The 17,211-nt window shown below is 44.9% G+C and overlaps 1 protein-coding gene across 1 annotated transcript; it reads left to right on the top strand.

The window, feature by feature from the left end:
• Nucleotides 1-6,529: 6,529 nt before the first annotated feature.
• On the top strand, nucleotides 6,530-16,386 carry APH1A (aph-1 homolog A, gamma-secretase subunit). Its single transcript, XM_029581805.1, has 7 exons — nucleotides 6,530-6,730; nucleotides 10,278-10,448; nucleotides 10,905-10,978; nucleotides 11,683-11,805; nucleotides 12,224-12,351; nucleotides 12,963-13,086; nucleotides 15,333-16,386. The coding sequence occupies exons 1-7, from the start codon at nucleotides 6,618-6,620 to the stop codon at nucleotides 15,395-15,397; spliced, it is 798 nt and encodes a 265-aa protein (XP_029437665.1). The 5' UTR covers nucleotides 6,530-6,617; the 3' UTR covers nucleotides 15,398-16,386.
• The last annotated feature ends 825 nt before the right edge of the window (nucleotides 16,387-17,211 follow it).

The following is a 17,211-nucleotide window of genomic DNA, read 5'->3' as shown; positions in this document are numbered from 1 at the left end:
AGATGTGAAGACTCAGACGAGAAGCTTGAGCATGAAGACTCAGGATCAAAGTTTTAGGAACAAGTACTGGTTTGAGGCTGCAACGCAGTGCGCCCTACACAGCCCATGGACTGGTCGCGGACCACGCTTGAGTGTGGAGCAGACTCCAGATGAATACATGGTAGTTGAAGCCAGAACATGGCGAAGATTCAGTAGAAGCCTGTACCAAGGCACGCCCTACATAGCTGCCCGTGGCTGGTTGCGGACCATGCTGAAATGGCACAGGTTCAATCAGAGTCTTAGGCATGGATGGTGCAGCCACCAGAACATCCGAGGGCCGAGACAAATTCCAGGGTAAGGGACCAAGATGAGACTTGGCTTCAAGCAAAGGGAAGGGGACCAAAGTGAGACTTGGCTTAAGGCATGAAACATGGGACCAAGACGAGACTTGGCTTCAAAGTGAAGATGACCCTCCGGAGACTAATGCCGCGAGACAAGAAGGCGAGACACGACATGACATGCCAGAGAAGGTAGCCATGAGGAACCAAGGGTCCAGGAGGCAGAAGCAGAGACGAGGCATCAGAAAGGAACCCAACTGACCGAGGCTCCAACAGGAACCGGACGAAACGGATTTACCCTCGGGATGGACATCTGGAGGACTCGAGGAGCTGGAACATCACAGGAAGACCACAAGACATCAGGAAGAGACCAGGAACATGAAGAACGATGAGGGATCTACGAAGAACAAGAAATACCAGCAGGAGTGAAGACGAGAAGTCCTTGAGATAAACTAACTCCTTGCGAAGGCAACCAAGGACTGGAAGCTGGGCCCTTATATAGGGCTGAAGATCAGGAAACGCCCTAGGAGGAGTCCAGGTGGGGCCAGGAGGCTGGCCCTTTAAATCTCTGAAGGAGGCGTGGCCCGCGCCCTAGGAGACAGGAAGCAGGAAGTATGCAGAACCATGGCCAGCAGCCATGCTGCAGGAGCATTGCAGGGAGAAGCCGGGCCTCTACACAGGCCCCGATGTAAGCAGCGGCTCCTGCCGCTGCTGGAAGCACCGAGGGCTGCTCCAGCCACCAGGAAAGCCTGGGGACTGCGGCCTCCAGGCCATGAAGCTGAAGAGAGCGTTGGCAGCACTCCCTGCTGCAAGAGGGTCCCAATAGGTGTGGCTCCAAGCCGCGCTGAAGATTAAAGTCCACTGCTCCTGCGCTGCGGAGGTAAGTACAGAATCATAACAAATTCTACTGAGGATTTATCATGCCGCATCATTTCATTCATCAACAGTACTGTCTCACCCAAGTACTTTTCCATTCAAGAAAGTCTTAACATGAAATAACTGAATATATGTGGCATTACTGCTGCATCATGCACCATTTCATTCCCCTCCAGTGTCTCTGGATTGGGATGATTAATTTTACCATATCATCTCTTTCAGAAGAAAAGCAGGTGGCTGGAGTGTCACACTCACCAAACAAATCCACAGGCAACGCTCTACTGAGGGTATCTGACAAGTCACAAAGACCATCCACCATCATTTACAGGGTGCGGTGGGTACAGAATTGTAGACAGTGGAGAAGTTGTGATCATCTGGGACATTCCCACTCCAACTGATGAAAAGCTCAGTGCAGGAAAATTGGACATAGCACTGTTATGTTATAGGCGGATAATAAATATTTACATAAATAAAGGAGAAAAGTACAAGAATGACATTGTTAATAGAAGTGTCAGCACCAGGTGACTCTTCCGTACGAGGTATGGAGTACTGAAATGCCATCAGAGAGCAAGAAAATGTGGCAGAAAGATACGGAAATAGTCCCCACTGTATCGGGCATCACCCGACTGATTAAAAAGGACTTCCAGGCGTATTTAGAGTTTTTGTCTCTACTCCAGAAGGAATTTCTTTTGGGAACAATGCAGGTATCAACATGAGCGTTAGCGGTGAATTCAAGAGACCGAGGGCATATCCGACACGCCCTGGCTTACGAGTGAGGTTCGTTCATGTCATGGTGTGCGCAAAACCAACCCAGTTGGAGACACTAGTATCTGTCTTCTTTTCTTTTTCGATTTATATTCTGCCTTTCAGGCACTTCAAAAGCAGATTATGTTCAGGTACTCTAGGGCATTTCCCTGTCCCCAGGGGGCTCACAATCTAAGTTCCCATTGGGGTAGGAGGTGCAAGTGACAGAGAAAGAAATAATGAACAAGTAACAAGTAGAAAGCCCCCATACAAAGATGGCCACACATTGTAAAGGAGTTAACTTGCCTGGTTTGGCCAGGCAGGACCTCTGAGGCCAGAAGAGTCACTTGCACACAGTATAAAAGTTTGCTAGCCGTGATTTCGAGTGAGGACCTGTGTCTCCACAGCAGCATCTTGTGGCTGCATTAATACCGACACGGTTTCTGCTGGAGAATGCCTGCACTATGGAGGAGACGTATGGTTTTCACCACATGCAAGCTGAGATTGTGCACCTGAAGAAACTCTTAGCAGGGGTAACCCCTTTTCTTCCTCACTGCCCCCCACCGTACGGAAGCCTTTTTTGCTTTTGTCGAACAGATGGAAAAAGGATTTAGGCCAAAAATCAGTTAGCGTAGCAGCCTCATGGCCATCGGGAAGGAGGTGCTCATGATGCTGTTTACCTTACGGCAGTTCCAATCTTCTTTCTTTGATTCATTTGTGACGGCCAAGGACTTGGTTGGTGGTAACTGTACCCTCAGGTACCACTGCCATTGTATAACTTCTAAGAAATACTGGGACTGTATGGCAACCACGTGCACTGCTAAATCCTACAGAGGCCTTATGTTCTCTTAAGGAGGGTGGAAAATATTTATAAGCCAGGCCGTGGCAGAGAGACTGCAGGCTCACACGAGCAACATCTGGGGCTCAATGCAATTACCTTCCAAGAGCAATCCTGCTGACATTTCAACTTCAAGGCTTCTACCACTTGTCATGGGGGGAGGGACGATTCTCCCCCCCCCCCCCCCCCACCTTGGATTTTAAGGGGCAATGTTCAAAAACATTTATGTGGATAAAAAGAACGTTACCTGAATATTACCCTTCCTCCACGCAGCTGAAAGCAGATGTGGTGTTCTACAATATGTGGATGTTTAGCCTCATTGGGGCCGATGTAATAAGGTGGGCCAAAGCTGCTGCGGGTTTGTACGCACGTTTTCCCGCGCAGAGCTCTATACGCGCTTCCAGTCCTGCGGTTTTTCTGCACAAGTGCATGCTAATGGCATGCAAAGGAGGCAATTATTTATTAACAGTTAATGCAGGGAGCAACACTAGAAGATAGAAATACTAGTGCGGGCTTTGTATTGTAGGTTTTTTACCATCACGGCCAGGGTACGAGTTAAGTGACAGCATTAACTCGGGTGCCATTTTCTTCCATTGCTTGCATAGGTGTGCTGTGGTTGTGTGTCCGTGCATCTCTGTTATTATTACTATGGGGATTTCTGATTGTGTCCAGCTGTTCATGATTCTTTTCTCGCTCTTAAAGGACCCAACATTATCGCTGCCATGTGGTGTGAATTATCACCTATGCATATATTTGCCATGTTTTCTGCAGCAAACAGTTATTCGAAATATTAGAAACATATTCCAGGGTCATACTTTCGCTGAAAAGGGAGACCCATTCACTCATTCGTTTCTATGCGCAAATTATCAGTGCGGATGTTTATTACATAGGGCCTTGCTACGCTTATATATGTGCGTTTCTTCATGTGTCCGCGGATGTGTGTGCACAAATCATTTTTGGAAGATTGGGCATCCAAATGGCAGATGAAATTTAATGTGGACAAGTGCAAGGTGTTGCATATAGGGAAAAATAACCCTTGCTGTAGTTACACGATGTTAGGTTCCATATTAGGAGCTACCACCCAGGAAAAAGATCTAGGCATCATAGTGGATAATACTTTAAAATTGTCAGCCTAGTGTGCTGCAGCAGTCAAAAAAGCAAACAGAATGTTGGGAATTATTAGAAAGGGAATGGTGAATAAAACGGAAAATGTCATAATGCCTCTATATCGCTCCATGGTGAGACCGCATCTTGAATACTGTGTGCCAATCTGGTCGCCGCATCTCAAAAAAGATATAATTGCCATGGAGAAGGTACAGAGAAGGGCAACCAAAACGATAAAGGGGATGGAACAGCTCCCCTATGAGGAAAAGCTGAAGAGCTGTTCAGCTTGGAGAAGAGACGGCTGAGGGGGGATATGATAGAGGTCTTTAAGATCATGAGAGGTCTTGAATGAGTAGATGTAAATCGGTTATTTACACTTTCAAATAATAGAAGGACTAGGCATTCCATGAAGTTAGCAAGTAGCACATTTAAGACTAATCGGAGAAAATTCTTTTTCACTCAACCCACAATTAAGCTCTGGAATTTGTTGCCAGAGGATGTGGTTAGTGCAGTTAGTGTAGCTAGGTTCAAAAAAGGTTTGGATATGTTCTTGGAGGAGAAGTCCATTAACTAATATTAATCAATTTTACTTAGGGAATAGCCACTGCTATTAATTGCATCAGTAGCATGACATCTTCTTAGTGTTTGGGTAATTGCCAGGTTCTTGTGGCCTGGTTTGGCCTCTGTTGGAAACAGGATGCTGGGCTTGATGGACCCTTGGTCTGACCCAGCATGGCAATTTCTTATGTTCTTATGCATAATTTTTTTTAACATCCTGTGGAGGTGTCAGTTTTAGTTGCATGCAATGATCAAAATTCATGCTCAAAACTAACACTTCTTTTGCTGCAGATCTTATTACATTGGCCCCATTGAGAGGCTGTGTTTAGGACAGGGAAGGAACAGTGGGGGGGGGGGGGTGTTACATGAGGAGGGGTTAATTATTCACCCTTTCTAAATATGAGCTCTAATTCAGGTACTAAAGGTATTTTCCTTTCCCCAGAGGGCTCACAATCTAAATTGTATATGAGGCACTGGAGAGAGACTTGCACAAGGAGTGGCAATGGGATTTGAATGCTGGACTTCTCTGGTTCCAAGTGTGCTGCTTTAACCACTAAGCTATGCCGGTACTTGTAGGTGTGCTTATAGACAGTGTTTTCATAGTAACATAGTAATGACGGCAGAAAAAAAGACCAAAATGGTTCATCTAGTCTGCCCAGCAAGCTTCCCAAGGTAGTAACTGCTGCTCCGTGCAGGTTGCCCCCATGTTTTCAACTCCTCGCACACACTTTTCCAGCAAAATTCTACTCAGACACAAAGCAGCTGCAAATGTCTGCGGATCATTTTGTACCCTCAGTTAAATTTCAAATACATGCCTGCACTGGCTTTGAAAACCGGTGCAGTCTGCAGGTTACAAGAACTCATGGAGCCAATGCAGAGTTTGAATATTGTCCCTTTAATGATTCATTACTTTCATTATTATTTCTCTGATGTTTTTTGTACTCCCCTATTTTGTTACACCCCCAGGCTTATGCCACCTGTAACTGGTACTCTTGGTGCACTGACCTCTTATATATTTATTTAAATATTTATATTCTGCAATTTTCAATAAAAAATTGTTCATTGTGGATTACAAGGAGAACATAAAACATGGAGATAAAGCAAAGACCATACATGCATCACACCACTAAATAAAATATCTGCTCTCCCCCACTTCCAGTGGCAGGCAGTTTCAAGCCTGCTCCATTTTCCTCTATGAATTGTACATGACCAAAAGTGAATCCCACACCCACTTTTTATTACCAAGTTTCCTAATAAGCCACACGACTGCCCAATCTAGCAAAGCTATTCTTATTCCGGCCTCCCTATACGTAATTGAATTTGGGGTTTGAACCATGATTGCTCCACGTAGGTTACCCCAGCCATCTTGGCGGCCTGATAGCCACAGCCACTGTCACTGCTTTTAAGTTCGTAATGAGGTTAAGAAATGAACACAAATCATTCACTCATCAAAAGGAATTAAGTACATGAGACCCGTGAGTATTTGATAAAGGATTAACAAATACAAAAATGAAGCAGGAGAAGAGTGCCTAGTAACTAGCACAGGTTCAGGAAGCCTTGAACTACAGATCTGACAGTGGAAGAGGCATTACTGAAGAGCTGAAGAAGCGTCTTCGCTGTATTTTATTTATTATCAATTATTGTATATTGCTTTGATAAATCATATGACCTAAAAGCGGTAAATAAGAATTTAAAATAAATATAAAACTCTGTTAAAGAAAAGACCTAATAATTCCAGAAATATAAAATATGTGAGCGAAAGAGCAGTTTTGAAGCCTCTCCTGCATCAGGTTCTGGTAAGAGGTGGAAGGATGAAAAACTACAACTCCCGGCACGTCCTGGCATTTACGCTAAGGGGTCCTGGGTTTTACAAACGGGGGATATACATCCATTTGATTTCTGTTGTCAAACTTTACACTTTCAGAATAGCGATTTTTTTTTTATTTACAATTGCGTCGTTACGGGTGTAGCTGAAAACTGCAACTCCCAGCATGCAGTGTAAATCGTGCGGCGCTGCGTCTCTCCGCACCCAGAGGTAGGAGGGGAAAAGGCGACGGCTCCGATTGGGTGTGCGGGCAAGCGTTCCGTACGTGATTGTGTCAGCGGCGTTGGCGTGGGGGAGCGGAAGGTGTGGGATTGACGGGGCGTCTCCCGGGTAACGGGGCCGGGCCCGGGCGGTCATGGGCGCTGCCGTTTTCTTCGGCTGCACGTTCGTTGCCTTCGGGCCCGCGCTTGCCCTCTTCCTGTTCACTGTGGCCCGAGACCCGCTGCGGGTCATCATCCTGGTGGCCGGGTGAGTGAGGGGCGGGGGTCGCTCCTGATACAGGCCCCGGCGCTAGTGTTTAGTTTTATATCCTTCAGTGGATTGTATATTCTCTATTAACATTCGGTTATTACTTTATTATTGTATTATTTTGTGTAGCAATATTTCTTATTTTTGGTTATGGATTAATTGGGATTTGTGTCGACTAACAGAGTAATGCGGTCCTTACTTGGTTTGAGCATGTAGTGTTACTAATTCCTTTTAGCTTATTTGCATGTCGTCCCTGCTAATTGTTTTCACCACGTGTTGTGTTGCTTGCTAATTCATTTAGCGCATGTTAATTATTTGCAGTTGGCTGAATCTGTAAAGTGCACTTCGCCATGCGACCTGTTTAACATGTGATTGGCCGTGTGTTTTTGATGCGCGTCTATTATCCCTTATTTTCAGGCCGATTCAATAAAGTCCGCGGGAGAGCAGGCGCCGAGGCGAGCGCTGGCTCTCCCGATGCGCGTCCAGACCCCTCTCTTTGGAGCGTGATTCTTTATTTATTTAAATTAGGGCCTGCGCTAATAAGTGGCGGAAGCGGCAGCTGTCAGCGGATCTGACAGCCGACACTTAATTTTACCTGCATCGGTTGTTGAACCCGCTGAAAGCCACGGGTTCGGAAAACGGATGCTGGCAAAGTTGAACATCTGTTTTCCAAACTGCGGGCAGATTTTTTTTTTTTGGGTCCTCTGACTTAATATCGCTATGCTATTAAGTCGGAGGGTGTACAGAAAAGTAGTTGCCGTCTGAAATTATGCCTACACATTTTAATTTCTGTATTGCAGGTGACCAATAGGCTCATCAACATGCATTTGCATGTGATGAGCGCTATTAGTTTCGGGGGGGTTGGACGTGTGCTATTACCCCTTACAGTATAAGGGGTAATAATAGCGTGTCAAAAACGCATGGCTAAACGGTGTGCTCGGTCTGACTGTAAGGGGTTTAGCGCTGCCAAACACCCTGGAAACTAAGGGGCAGATGCAATACAGCGCGGTCAGCCAAGCACACTGTATAACCCGTGCTCTGACGCAGGTTAAATAGGTGCTAATCCACTCCCTAATGCAATAGGGGGTTTAGTGTCTATTTAACCCGCATTGGACGTGGAGTGAATGTAATAGCGCTCATCACATGCAGGCTATTACTCATTCACTCTGCATGCAAAAAAATAAATGTGCGTCTTCAGACACACATTTATCGTTCAGCTATTAACGCCTGCCTGGAGCAGGGGAAGTACAGAAAAACTGCTTTTTCTGTACTTCTTTTCTTAAGTAAAAATAAATAAATAACTCGGCACACTGCCGAGTTAACTCGACGTCCGTTTTCATTACTGGCAGATGGCTGGTTATGAAAACAGATGCTGAGTTTACCGGCGTCTGTCTTCATAACCAGCAGCCGCAGCGGGTTCGCTTGCGCGACCTTAGCGCTTCCTTGCTAGCATGACCCCCTAATTTGGATATTGCATGCGTTAGGAAAGCGGGCGATGACTTTTCAGCACCCGCTTTCCACACTTTACATTGCACCAGCCCCTAATAGCGCTCATCATATACAAATGCATGTTGATGTATTACTTAGTCACCCAGGGTTCTGAAAGTAAAATGTGCGTTAATTTATGAGCAGCCCGAAAAAATATACAGAAAAGCAGGAATTTCTGCTGAACCAGAAAAGTAAAAAAAAAAAAAATAATGTGCCAGCCGGTCCGGTTAGGAGAACAGACGCTCAATTTTAACAGCGTTTTTAACAGCGTTTCCTAACCAATGGCTGTCAGTGGGTTTGGAAAATCGACGCTCGTAAAATTGAGTTGGTTTCCTGAACCCGATGACAGAGCCATCTCTCCTGGGCCAAGAAGGTGCTAGGGGAGCGTAATCTTCCCTAGTCCCTCCTTTTAGCGTGACCCCTCATTTAAATATAGGATTGCGTGCCCAAGAGAAGGTGACTGGGCATGTGTTGGGAGAGTGGGCGCTCAACACGGAGCGCCCTTTCTCCCACGATCTTCTGAATCGGCCTGTGTGTGTTCACATATTGTGCACTATGTGTAAGGGTGAGAGTTTGTGTTCCTTCTCATTTTAAGAACTGGCCTTTATTATATTTGCTTTCTCTCTAATGAGTTTTGTCATTTGGTAAATGTTGATAAAACAACACTTTTTGGACTCTTGGCCTGACTTTAAAAAGCATTTACATGCTTAAAATTGGGTTAACATATGTAAATGTGTGTCACCTGTGTAAGTGGGCTTTTGAAAATTGCTACAGTATATGCCATTGAATTGCCCATAGGATTTACTCGCAGAAATGCATTTTATGCAAGTAAACTGCTTTTGAAAATTTGCTGCAATAGTAGATAGTAAAATAAAATAATGTGTCAAAAGCACATGGGCAATTTGCAGCCCTGTGAGCTATTTGACAGTTACCCTCCATAATCTAAGTAATACTTTTGAGTGTGGGGGAAAGAAATTACTAGGTGTTACAAAAGCTTTTTAGCACAATGTCATCTACTCTGGTATTGCTAACACAAATGTGTAGGAGGCCCTCTTACAAGAATAAGGATTTGTGCACAACGTGATGGAGAAGAACCTATTGTTGCCTTTGCTACGATACCTGATTACAGGTTATAAAACAGTTTAGTCATAAGTGTTTGCCCATATAAAGGCCGATGCAATACCGTACGCTAGGTGTAGCACACGGTTTAACACGCAATTGGATGTGTGTTTTGGATGCACGTCCCTAGCCCGATGCAAAATGGAGGTTAGCACCTCCAATCAAGCGCATAGCTAAAAGCACTCATCGCATGCAAATTCCATTAGCATGAGGCTATTAGGTATTACGCCACAATAGCCAAGGTGCCCATTTTTACGAGGAAAATTTAATGCCTGCCCGGGGGATGGTGTTAAGGTATGCCACACATCAAGGGCTCATTTAAAAAAAAGACATCCTGCTTTCTGTGATCCCTCCTTAGTATCGTAACAATACTAGTAGTAGTAGGAGGAACCACAGAAAGCAGAATCGTGTTTTAAAAAAAAAAAGAAAAGTGAAAACATTTCTCTCCATACAATATGCACGGTCCAGGCCATGTATATTGCAGCAAGAGAAAACGGATGCTCGTATTGAGCATTCGTTTCCTAACCTGCACTGACAGCCACCTGTCCTGAGCGTCCGATGCTGAGGAGGCGCTAGGGACGCACAGTTTCCCCAGAGCCTCCTTTTTACCCTGATTTAATATTAAACCGCGTGCCCGGGAGCAGTGAGTGGACTGAGCGCCCGTTTTACACATGCTGATATTGCATCGGCCTGACCATGAGTGAGTTGGAAGGAGCTTGGTGGTCTAAAACCTGGGTGTGTTACTGACTTCAGTAGGAAACTGTTGCTGTCTCAACCCTGCTGAAGTGCAGCACTGCACTGAAGAGTTATTTTCCTTCTGCTGAGGAAAAGTGGCTGAGTAAAACCCCTTGGGGCTATTAAGGAGACCTGGTAGAAACTGAAATTGGTGTCATGGAGCTGAGCGTGTGATCCTGATTCATCTTTTCTCCTCCTCCTGCAGGTCCTTTTTCTGGCTTGTGTCCGTACTGCTGTCCTCCTTGATCTGGTTCATTTCCATCCAGCTCAGTAACAGAGACGATGCTGCACTTCAGTATGGACTGCTGATTTTCGGGGCGGCTGTGTCAGTCCTGCTGCAAGAAGCATTTAGATTTGCTTACTATAAACTTCTTAAGTAAGTCATCCTGTCCTGGGAGTCTCCTTACTTTGGGAATGGTTTTCTTAATAAGAATCCAAGAGCTGTAAACTTTAATACAAGGAGCGACGGCCACCCAGCAGGAGAATCCTTTTCTTCTGGTATCTGCGCTGTCTGCTCATTAGAGCACAGAGTTATAAATCGGAACCTCTGGGAAGTGAGTTCTAATCCCACATGTGCTCCTGACTTTGTGTGCCCTTGGACAAGTAACTTTATCTTTGCCTCAGTTCACGCTGCTCTAGCCAGCCCATAATTAATAGAAATGGAGAAAATGCACCAATAACTTTGTTGCTGCTTTATGGCAGTCCAGTTTCAATTGGAAAAAATGGTTGATAAACATAATAGAGGCTTTGATAACAAAGGATTTGTTTGACAAGTAGAGCTAAGTTCCCATGTAATGTAATTGGAGCCTTTCTGTTACTTTTGGATTGTTAGAAAAGCTAAAGAAGGGCTGGCGATGATTAGCGAGGACGGAAGATTTCCTATCTCCATCCAGCAGATGGCTTATGGTGAGTAGGCTGCAGAATGGTGCCTAGTCCGCTGCTGCCAAGTGAGAGCACCAGTGACGGCAGCTCTGTGCTCTGCAACAGCTGTGAGAGGCTGTCTGGAGCCTAGAGACAGTCTGCGTTCTCAAAGTGTGTTAGCAGAAGGAAAGACTTGGGTTCCCCTCACCCCACTTTGAACGTCCTTGCTTGCTCATTCAATTTCATGTGCAGGATGGGGGGGACCCAAAACAACCTGATGAGTTTCTTCACCTACCCCATACCCTCTTTCCTGACTGACAGCCAGTGGATTGAAATGTACTGCCATTACCTCCCCAGCACAAGTCTGGAGTTTACTGCAGGCAGGGCCTCACTGTGTACCTGTGGGGCCTCTTCCAGAGATGGTTCCACTGTTTCAGAGGGGAAACCTTGCCTTGCCTTGCCTTGCCTTGCCTTGCCTTGTTTTTTTTTTCTACGATCCTGTGTAACTGCTGGCCACCTTCATAACCATAATGCTCTGCTTCTTGCTTTTGGCTCCCTGTTTTGTTTTTTTCTCAGGAATGATCCTCCCAAAGCAGTCCTTGAATTGCTGACCTTCCAGAGAGCTCAGCATCACCCTTCTATTGCTCTTTCCCTGCTCATGTAACTCGTGTGTTAATGCTGGCCAGCCACTAGTATACGCCGTATATTGACCCTGCTACTCTGCTCATTCTTATGTTTCCATGTTCAAGTCTCCGGCCTCTCTTTTGGGATTATCAGTGGAGTCTTTTCCGTCATAAATATTCTGGCTGACTCGATAGGCCCTGGGATTGTGGGAATCCATGGAGATTCACCCCATTACTTCATCACTTCAGGTGAGCCATGGGGCTGATGTGGGCTGTGTAATATAATTATGTATCAGATCTTGAGCTTATAACCAGTCTTTTTTGTTGGCCTCATTAGTGCATGGAATTTACTCTTCAGATCCTTAGTCGCCGTCAAACTTCTTTGCCTTGTTTGTTTCGTAAAATAAACGTCCATTTATGCTTTTGCATCATGACGCATAATCGTAGGGCACTCCAGTGGCATTATTGTCTTTTGGCCTCTGGGTGCATCATCCCGTCCTCACATCCACCTCACTGCTGCAATACTCTGTGACAGGCCTTATGCACCGTTTATTGCCAGAACTGCAGTCACTAAGGGGGGGCAGGGAGAGGCTGGGATTTAATAGAAAGAATGGAGTGTGTCTCACTGCTCCCCGTTGCATTAGTGTCCCTCTGTCCTTCTTTCCAGCATTCCTAACTATGGCGATTGTTTTCCTGCACACGTTCTGGGGAGTGGTCTTCTTTGATGCCTGTGAGAAACGGCGGTTTTGGGCCCTGGGGCTAATCGTTGCCAGTCACCTGGTCACCTCTGGACTGGTGAGTGTTGGGCAGCAGCAATATATGAGATCCAATATAAGTCCAGTTTGTTTTTGCTGAACTAACTTCCTGCTGAGATTCCCCTGGGTTGGTGCATGTATCCAGGGGATAAGTTGGAAGTTCTCACAATGGCCTTCAGAAGCTGTAAGGCTTTGTCTACATTCCCCATCATGGCTTGCATTTCTACAATAATCTGTTCCCCTGGCTCTCATGTTTTATGGTTCTGTAGAGGTGCTGGGGTCCAGTTGGATACCCTCTGGTTTAACTACAGCCAAATTATATTTGGACAATTTGCTAGAAAAGTTTTAAGCACAGATTTTAAGTTTGTATTCTGTTCTTATGAGTGAATAATATTTTTAACAAGAAGTTTAACTACATATATAGTAAAATGTCTGTCTGTAATCCATACCGCCTTTATTAAGATTCCTCTCATTAGGGGCATGACTACCGAATTCTTTTTGTATAATATTTCCCTACTAAGGACACCTTCCTACAGAATTAAATATAAAACTTCTGCCCAGGATACAAGGACACTGAGCTCTGGACAGTATTGGGATGTAGAGCAATTACAGCCATGTCTGACTGCAGTGCTGCTGTCTCCTCTGTTTTAGACGTTTCTGAATCCATGGTATGAAGGCAGCTTGGTTCCTGTCTATGCCATCACTCTTTCCATGGGCATCTGGGCCTTTGTCACAGCTGGTGGTTCTCTCCACAGTATCCAGAAGTGCCTAGCATGTAAGCAATTGTTTCTGCTGCCTTAGACTGGGTTGCATTTTTTTTTTTTTTTTCATGAAATGCTGTTGTGGTGGAGGATTGATCAAAAAGTCCAAATGCTGGTGAAGGCTTCTTGGGCTGTGAGATTGTTGGTGATACAGGGAGGCATTCTGTGAGACCTTAAGAATATCATTTTATCACCCTGTGCCTCTGTTCAGGCTTGCTTTTTTGTTCAGTTTGACTTGGCAGTTTCCTTCCCCCTCCTCTAAACTTCCAAGGCCAGGATCAGAGACCATAAGCCTTCACTTGCAACCACCTAGGGATTATTCTCCCCTCTTAACTTATGTTTAGTCCAGTCATTGCAGCAATGGTCCTGGGTCAGGGCTCCATTTGGAACCCTAAATCTAGCCACTATTGCACAGTAATTGAGGCCCTCCTCCCTGGGACTGTGAAGACAACTTCTGCAGTATCCCTGGCTCAGCTGGGCCGAGTATCAAACTCAAGCCCCTCTGCTTGGTAGTGCACAGCTCTGCCATTGAATTGGCCTTACTTCTAATCCCAGTAACTCTGTGTGTGACCCTAGCCAAGTCCGATTCCCAGTGCTAACACTGACACACTGGGTGCATAACCTCAGGGTGAGTCACTTTATCTCCCTATATATCAGGTTCCCTCAGTAATTCCCTCATTTAGTCAGTAATGTTTTTCCTTTACTCTCATGTAAAAAATAAGCCACCAAGGTTACCCATATAATATACTCCAAAAAAAAAAAAAAAGAGGGAAACCCAAAGAAATCAATTGAAAAACGAAGGCTACTAATGCGAGTACTGTTCCATTGAAATTCTTTACATTTTTCAAATCTTATTTTAATTTTTCTAAAGTGTCAGCAAGCCAGACAGCGTGTTCAACTTTCAATGAACTGCCCGGTCTATTCAATCATCCACCTTATTTCTTTTTGTAATGTGCCAAATTGTGAACTGATATGTGCCAAATAAAGTTTAACAAAATTCTTATAACAGTTCCCAATTCCTGATGGTTATTTATCTCAAACAATGCCGGACACGGCCGTGATTTGGCTTGGTAAAACGCTTCATCAGGGGTCCATTCTAGGGAATTAAATCCGTTTGTCTAATGGGCCAACATGGCCATATAAATGCTGCAATAAAAATTAAGGAATTTTTTGTTTAAATCAAGTATGTTCAAACAGAATCATAATACTTATCTACACAGCCTTGTATAAACAATACCTTGGACCCACACAGGTCTCAGCGTTCTTTTGTGGTTAGAAGAGGAGACCAGAAGGAGGAAGTCAGCAATGTAAATGTCCAATGTAATGACATCACTCAAAATCAGCTGACCTTAAAGAAGACTGCAACCGTGGTTCCAATACATTGAAAGACGACCTGAAAGAAGACTTATGAAGAACCACGGTTGCAGTCTTCTTTAAGGTCAGCTGATTTTGAGTGATGTCATTACATTGGACATTTACATTGCTGACTTCCTCCTTCTGGTCTCCTCTTCTAACCACAAAAGAACGCTGGGACCTGTGTGGGTCCAAGGTATTGTTTATACAAGGCTGTGTAGATAAGTATTATGATTCTGTTTGAACATACTTGATTTAAACAAAAAATTCCTTAATTTTTATTGCAGCATTTATATGGCCATGTTGGCCCATTAGACAAACGGATTTAATTCCCTAGAATGGACCCCTGATGAAGCGTTTTACCAAGCCAAACAACGGCCGTGTCCGGCATTGTTTGAGATAAATAACCATCAGGAATTGGGAACTGTTATAAGAATTTTGTTAAACTTTATTTGGCACATATCAGTTCACAATTTGGCACATTACAAAAAGAAATAAGGTGGATGATTGAATAGACCGGGCAGTTCATTGAAAGTTGAACACGCTGTCTGGCTTGCTGACACTTTAGAAAAATTAAAATAAGATTTGAAAAATGTAAAGAATTTCAATGGAACAGTACTCGCATTAGTAGCCTTCGTTTTTCAATTGATTTGTTTCCCTCCTTTTTGTGAGCTTTCTTTACTCTCACCATGTAGTACAGACATTGGTGTGTGCTGCCAGGCCTTGCAACCCAGAAATGGCCGTGGGCATATGTGTTAGGAGGGAAGGTGTTTGTGTCTGCTGCTGATTTGATCCAGACAGCAGCCTGAGAAACTGGGTGCTCCTGGGGGTCTCTCTTCCCAGCAATGCAGTGGAAAAAAGGACCAGGGTAGGAGCTCTTAATTCAGCCTGCCTTTGTTTTTCTTAGGCAAACGACGGGATAACAACCAGGTGATGGTGTATTCCACCCTGCAGGTGCCTGCAGAGGAATGACTCTGGCACCACCAGCAACCTAGAGACTGTAAGCGGAGACTCCACGGAGGGGCCGATGAGCGTGCTCCTCTTTCTCAGGACCTGATGGCAGGTTTTCTACCTCCATGGCAGGGAGAACTTTATTTTGTGGCTGTTTCTTTTTATGGATGTATACATTTCAGACTGGAACATGCTGCTGCCTGTGCTGAGCAAGCTCCGGCGCCATGTGCCAAGAATTTAAAGGAAAGCCAGATTGGGTTATTCTGTGAACAATCTATGAACATGTTTTCAGACATCAAAACACTGGAAGTTGAGAGGAAACCTGATTTGGTAACTTCATAGTGCCAGAGTACCTCTCACTGATGAAGACCGTGGCCATTGTCCGGGCCAGTGGGAGAAAAAGTTCACTAACTCATTACCTCGGTGCTTACACATGCTTGTGTGCCACAGGGGAAGCCGGGCCGTGGATCATGTCTACAAGTTGAACACACATTTTGTATTGCCTTTGTTGTTGAGTCCCATGGAATAAAGAGAGAGAGATTTGGGGGAGGGGTGGAGAGAGGTGTAACTGGTTTACAGGTGTTTACCCAGGATCATGTTCTCAAGATTGGGTGTAGCCTTGCTCGCTGTTGTAGAGTCTGGCGTCTGCTCTGCTCACACGTATTCTGTATTCTGTGTATGACGGAGTCCTCACCTGTAGGCAGAAGCTCGCCTGCTGTGCCGATGCCTGCAGTTCATAGAGCTCTCAGTGGGCGGGGGGGAGGAGAGAGAGGTTCAAGAGACAGCACAAGGAGCAAACAGGTCAAAATTTACAGCATAATATACAGAATGCACTCCTAAAATAAGTTTAAAGGATCAGTTTAATTAAGAAGAACTTAATTTTGATTCCTCCATCTGATCAGAGTATTTTTAATGGTTTAGATTTGACATTTTCTTACTTTTTTATTTAGATAATGCAAAATCTGATGTATGCTCTAGAAATGATCATTAAATCTTTATCTAGAAGATAATTAACAAGACTATTTATTTTATTTATATTTCGCCTTTCAGGAACTTCAAAGCAGATTACATTCAGGTCCTGGAGGTATTTCCCTGTCCCTAGAGGGCTCACAGTCTAAGCTTATATCTGAGGCAGTGGAGGTCACAAGGAGCGACGGTGGGATTTGAACTCTGGCATAGCCCGCTGCTCTAACCATTAGGCTATTTCTCCATCCAAGTCTGTGCTTTTTTCCTTTTCAAGATATCACGTCACCATTGGCCAAACGGAGAAAATAACATAAATTCAGTAAGGCTGGTTCTTCCATTGGGCGGTTGCCTAGAGCACCAAGATTTTGGGGGCAGGAAAATACTGCTAGTGTAATATCCTGGGGAGGGGGGGGGGGAGCCTGTAGCATAGCTAATAATGTCAAAAAAGAGTGCTGTGCTGGAGTCACTGCTACTGGTAGTTGGGGGGGGGGGGAGACGACCAAAGGTTCGCCTAGGGCACCAAATATGCTTGCACCAGCCCTGAAAAGTCTGCACCTGACTGGGTGACATCAATCTTAGGGAGTACACATTTTGGACTTCATATACAATTTTCACCTTGCAGTGACCAACTCTTCCCCCCCCCAAGTGTGATACTAACTAGTAAAATCTTTGGGCATGTGTATAGTGAGCAGCAGCATTTGGTTTGGGAGATGAATGGATCTGGGGCAGTGAGGTGGGAAGGGAGAGTTCCTCGGACGGGATTTACTGTCCCAAAGATACTCAATTGTAGGTAGATTCTCTACTGCTAAGTCTCCCGCCGGCGGGGGGCTCTCATGGGGTGGTGTCTCCAGATGGGTTTGTCTTGGTAT

The sequence above is a fragment of the Rhinatrema bivittatum genome, chromosome 16 (assembly GCF_901001135.1).
Source record: "Rhinatrema bivittatum chromosome 16, aRhiBiv1.1, whole genome shotgun sequence".
Taxonomy (NCBI): Eukaryota; Metazoa; Chordata; class Amphibia; order Gymnophiona; family Rhinatrematidae; genus Rhinatrema; species Rhinatrema bivittatum.
This window is presented reverse-complemented; position numbering and strand designations above follow the sequence as displayed.

Bases quoted from the DNA above. Each gene is read 5' to 3' on its own strand.
- APH1A (XM_029581805.1), top strand. From the start codon at position 6,618: ATGGGCGCTGCCGTTTTCTTCGGCTGCACGTTCGTTGCCTTCGGGCCC. The intron at 10,449-10,904 runs GTAAGTCATCCT...TTGGATTGTTAG, and splicing joins GCTTACTATAAACTTCTTAA to AAAAGCTAAAGAAGGGCTGG. The intron at 13,087-15,332 runs GTAAGCAATTGT...TGTTTTTCTTAG, and splicing joins TATCCAGAAGTGCCTAGCAT to GCAAACGACGGGATAACAAC.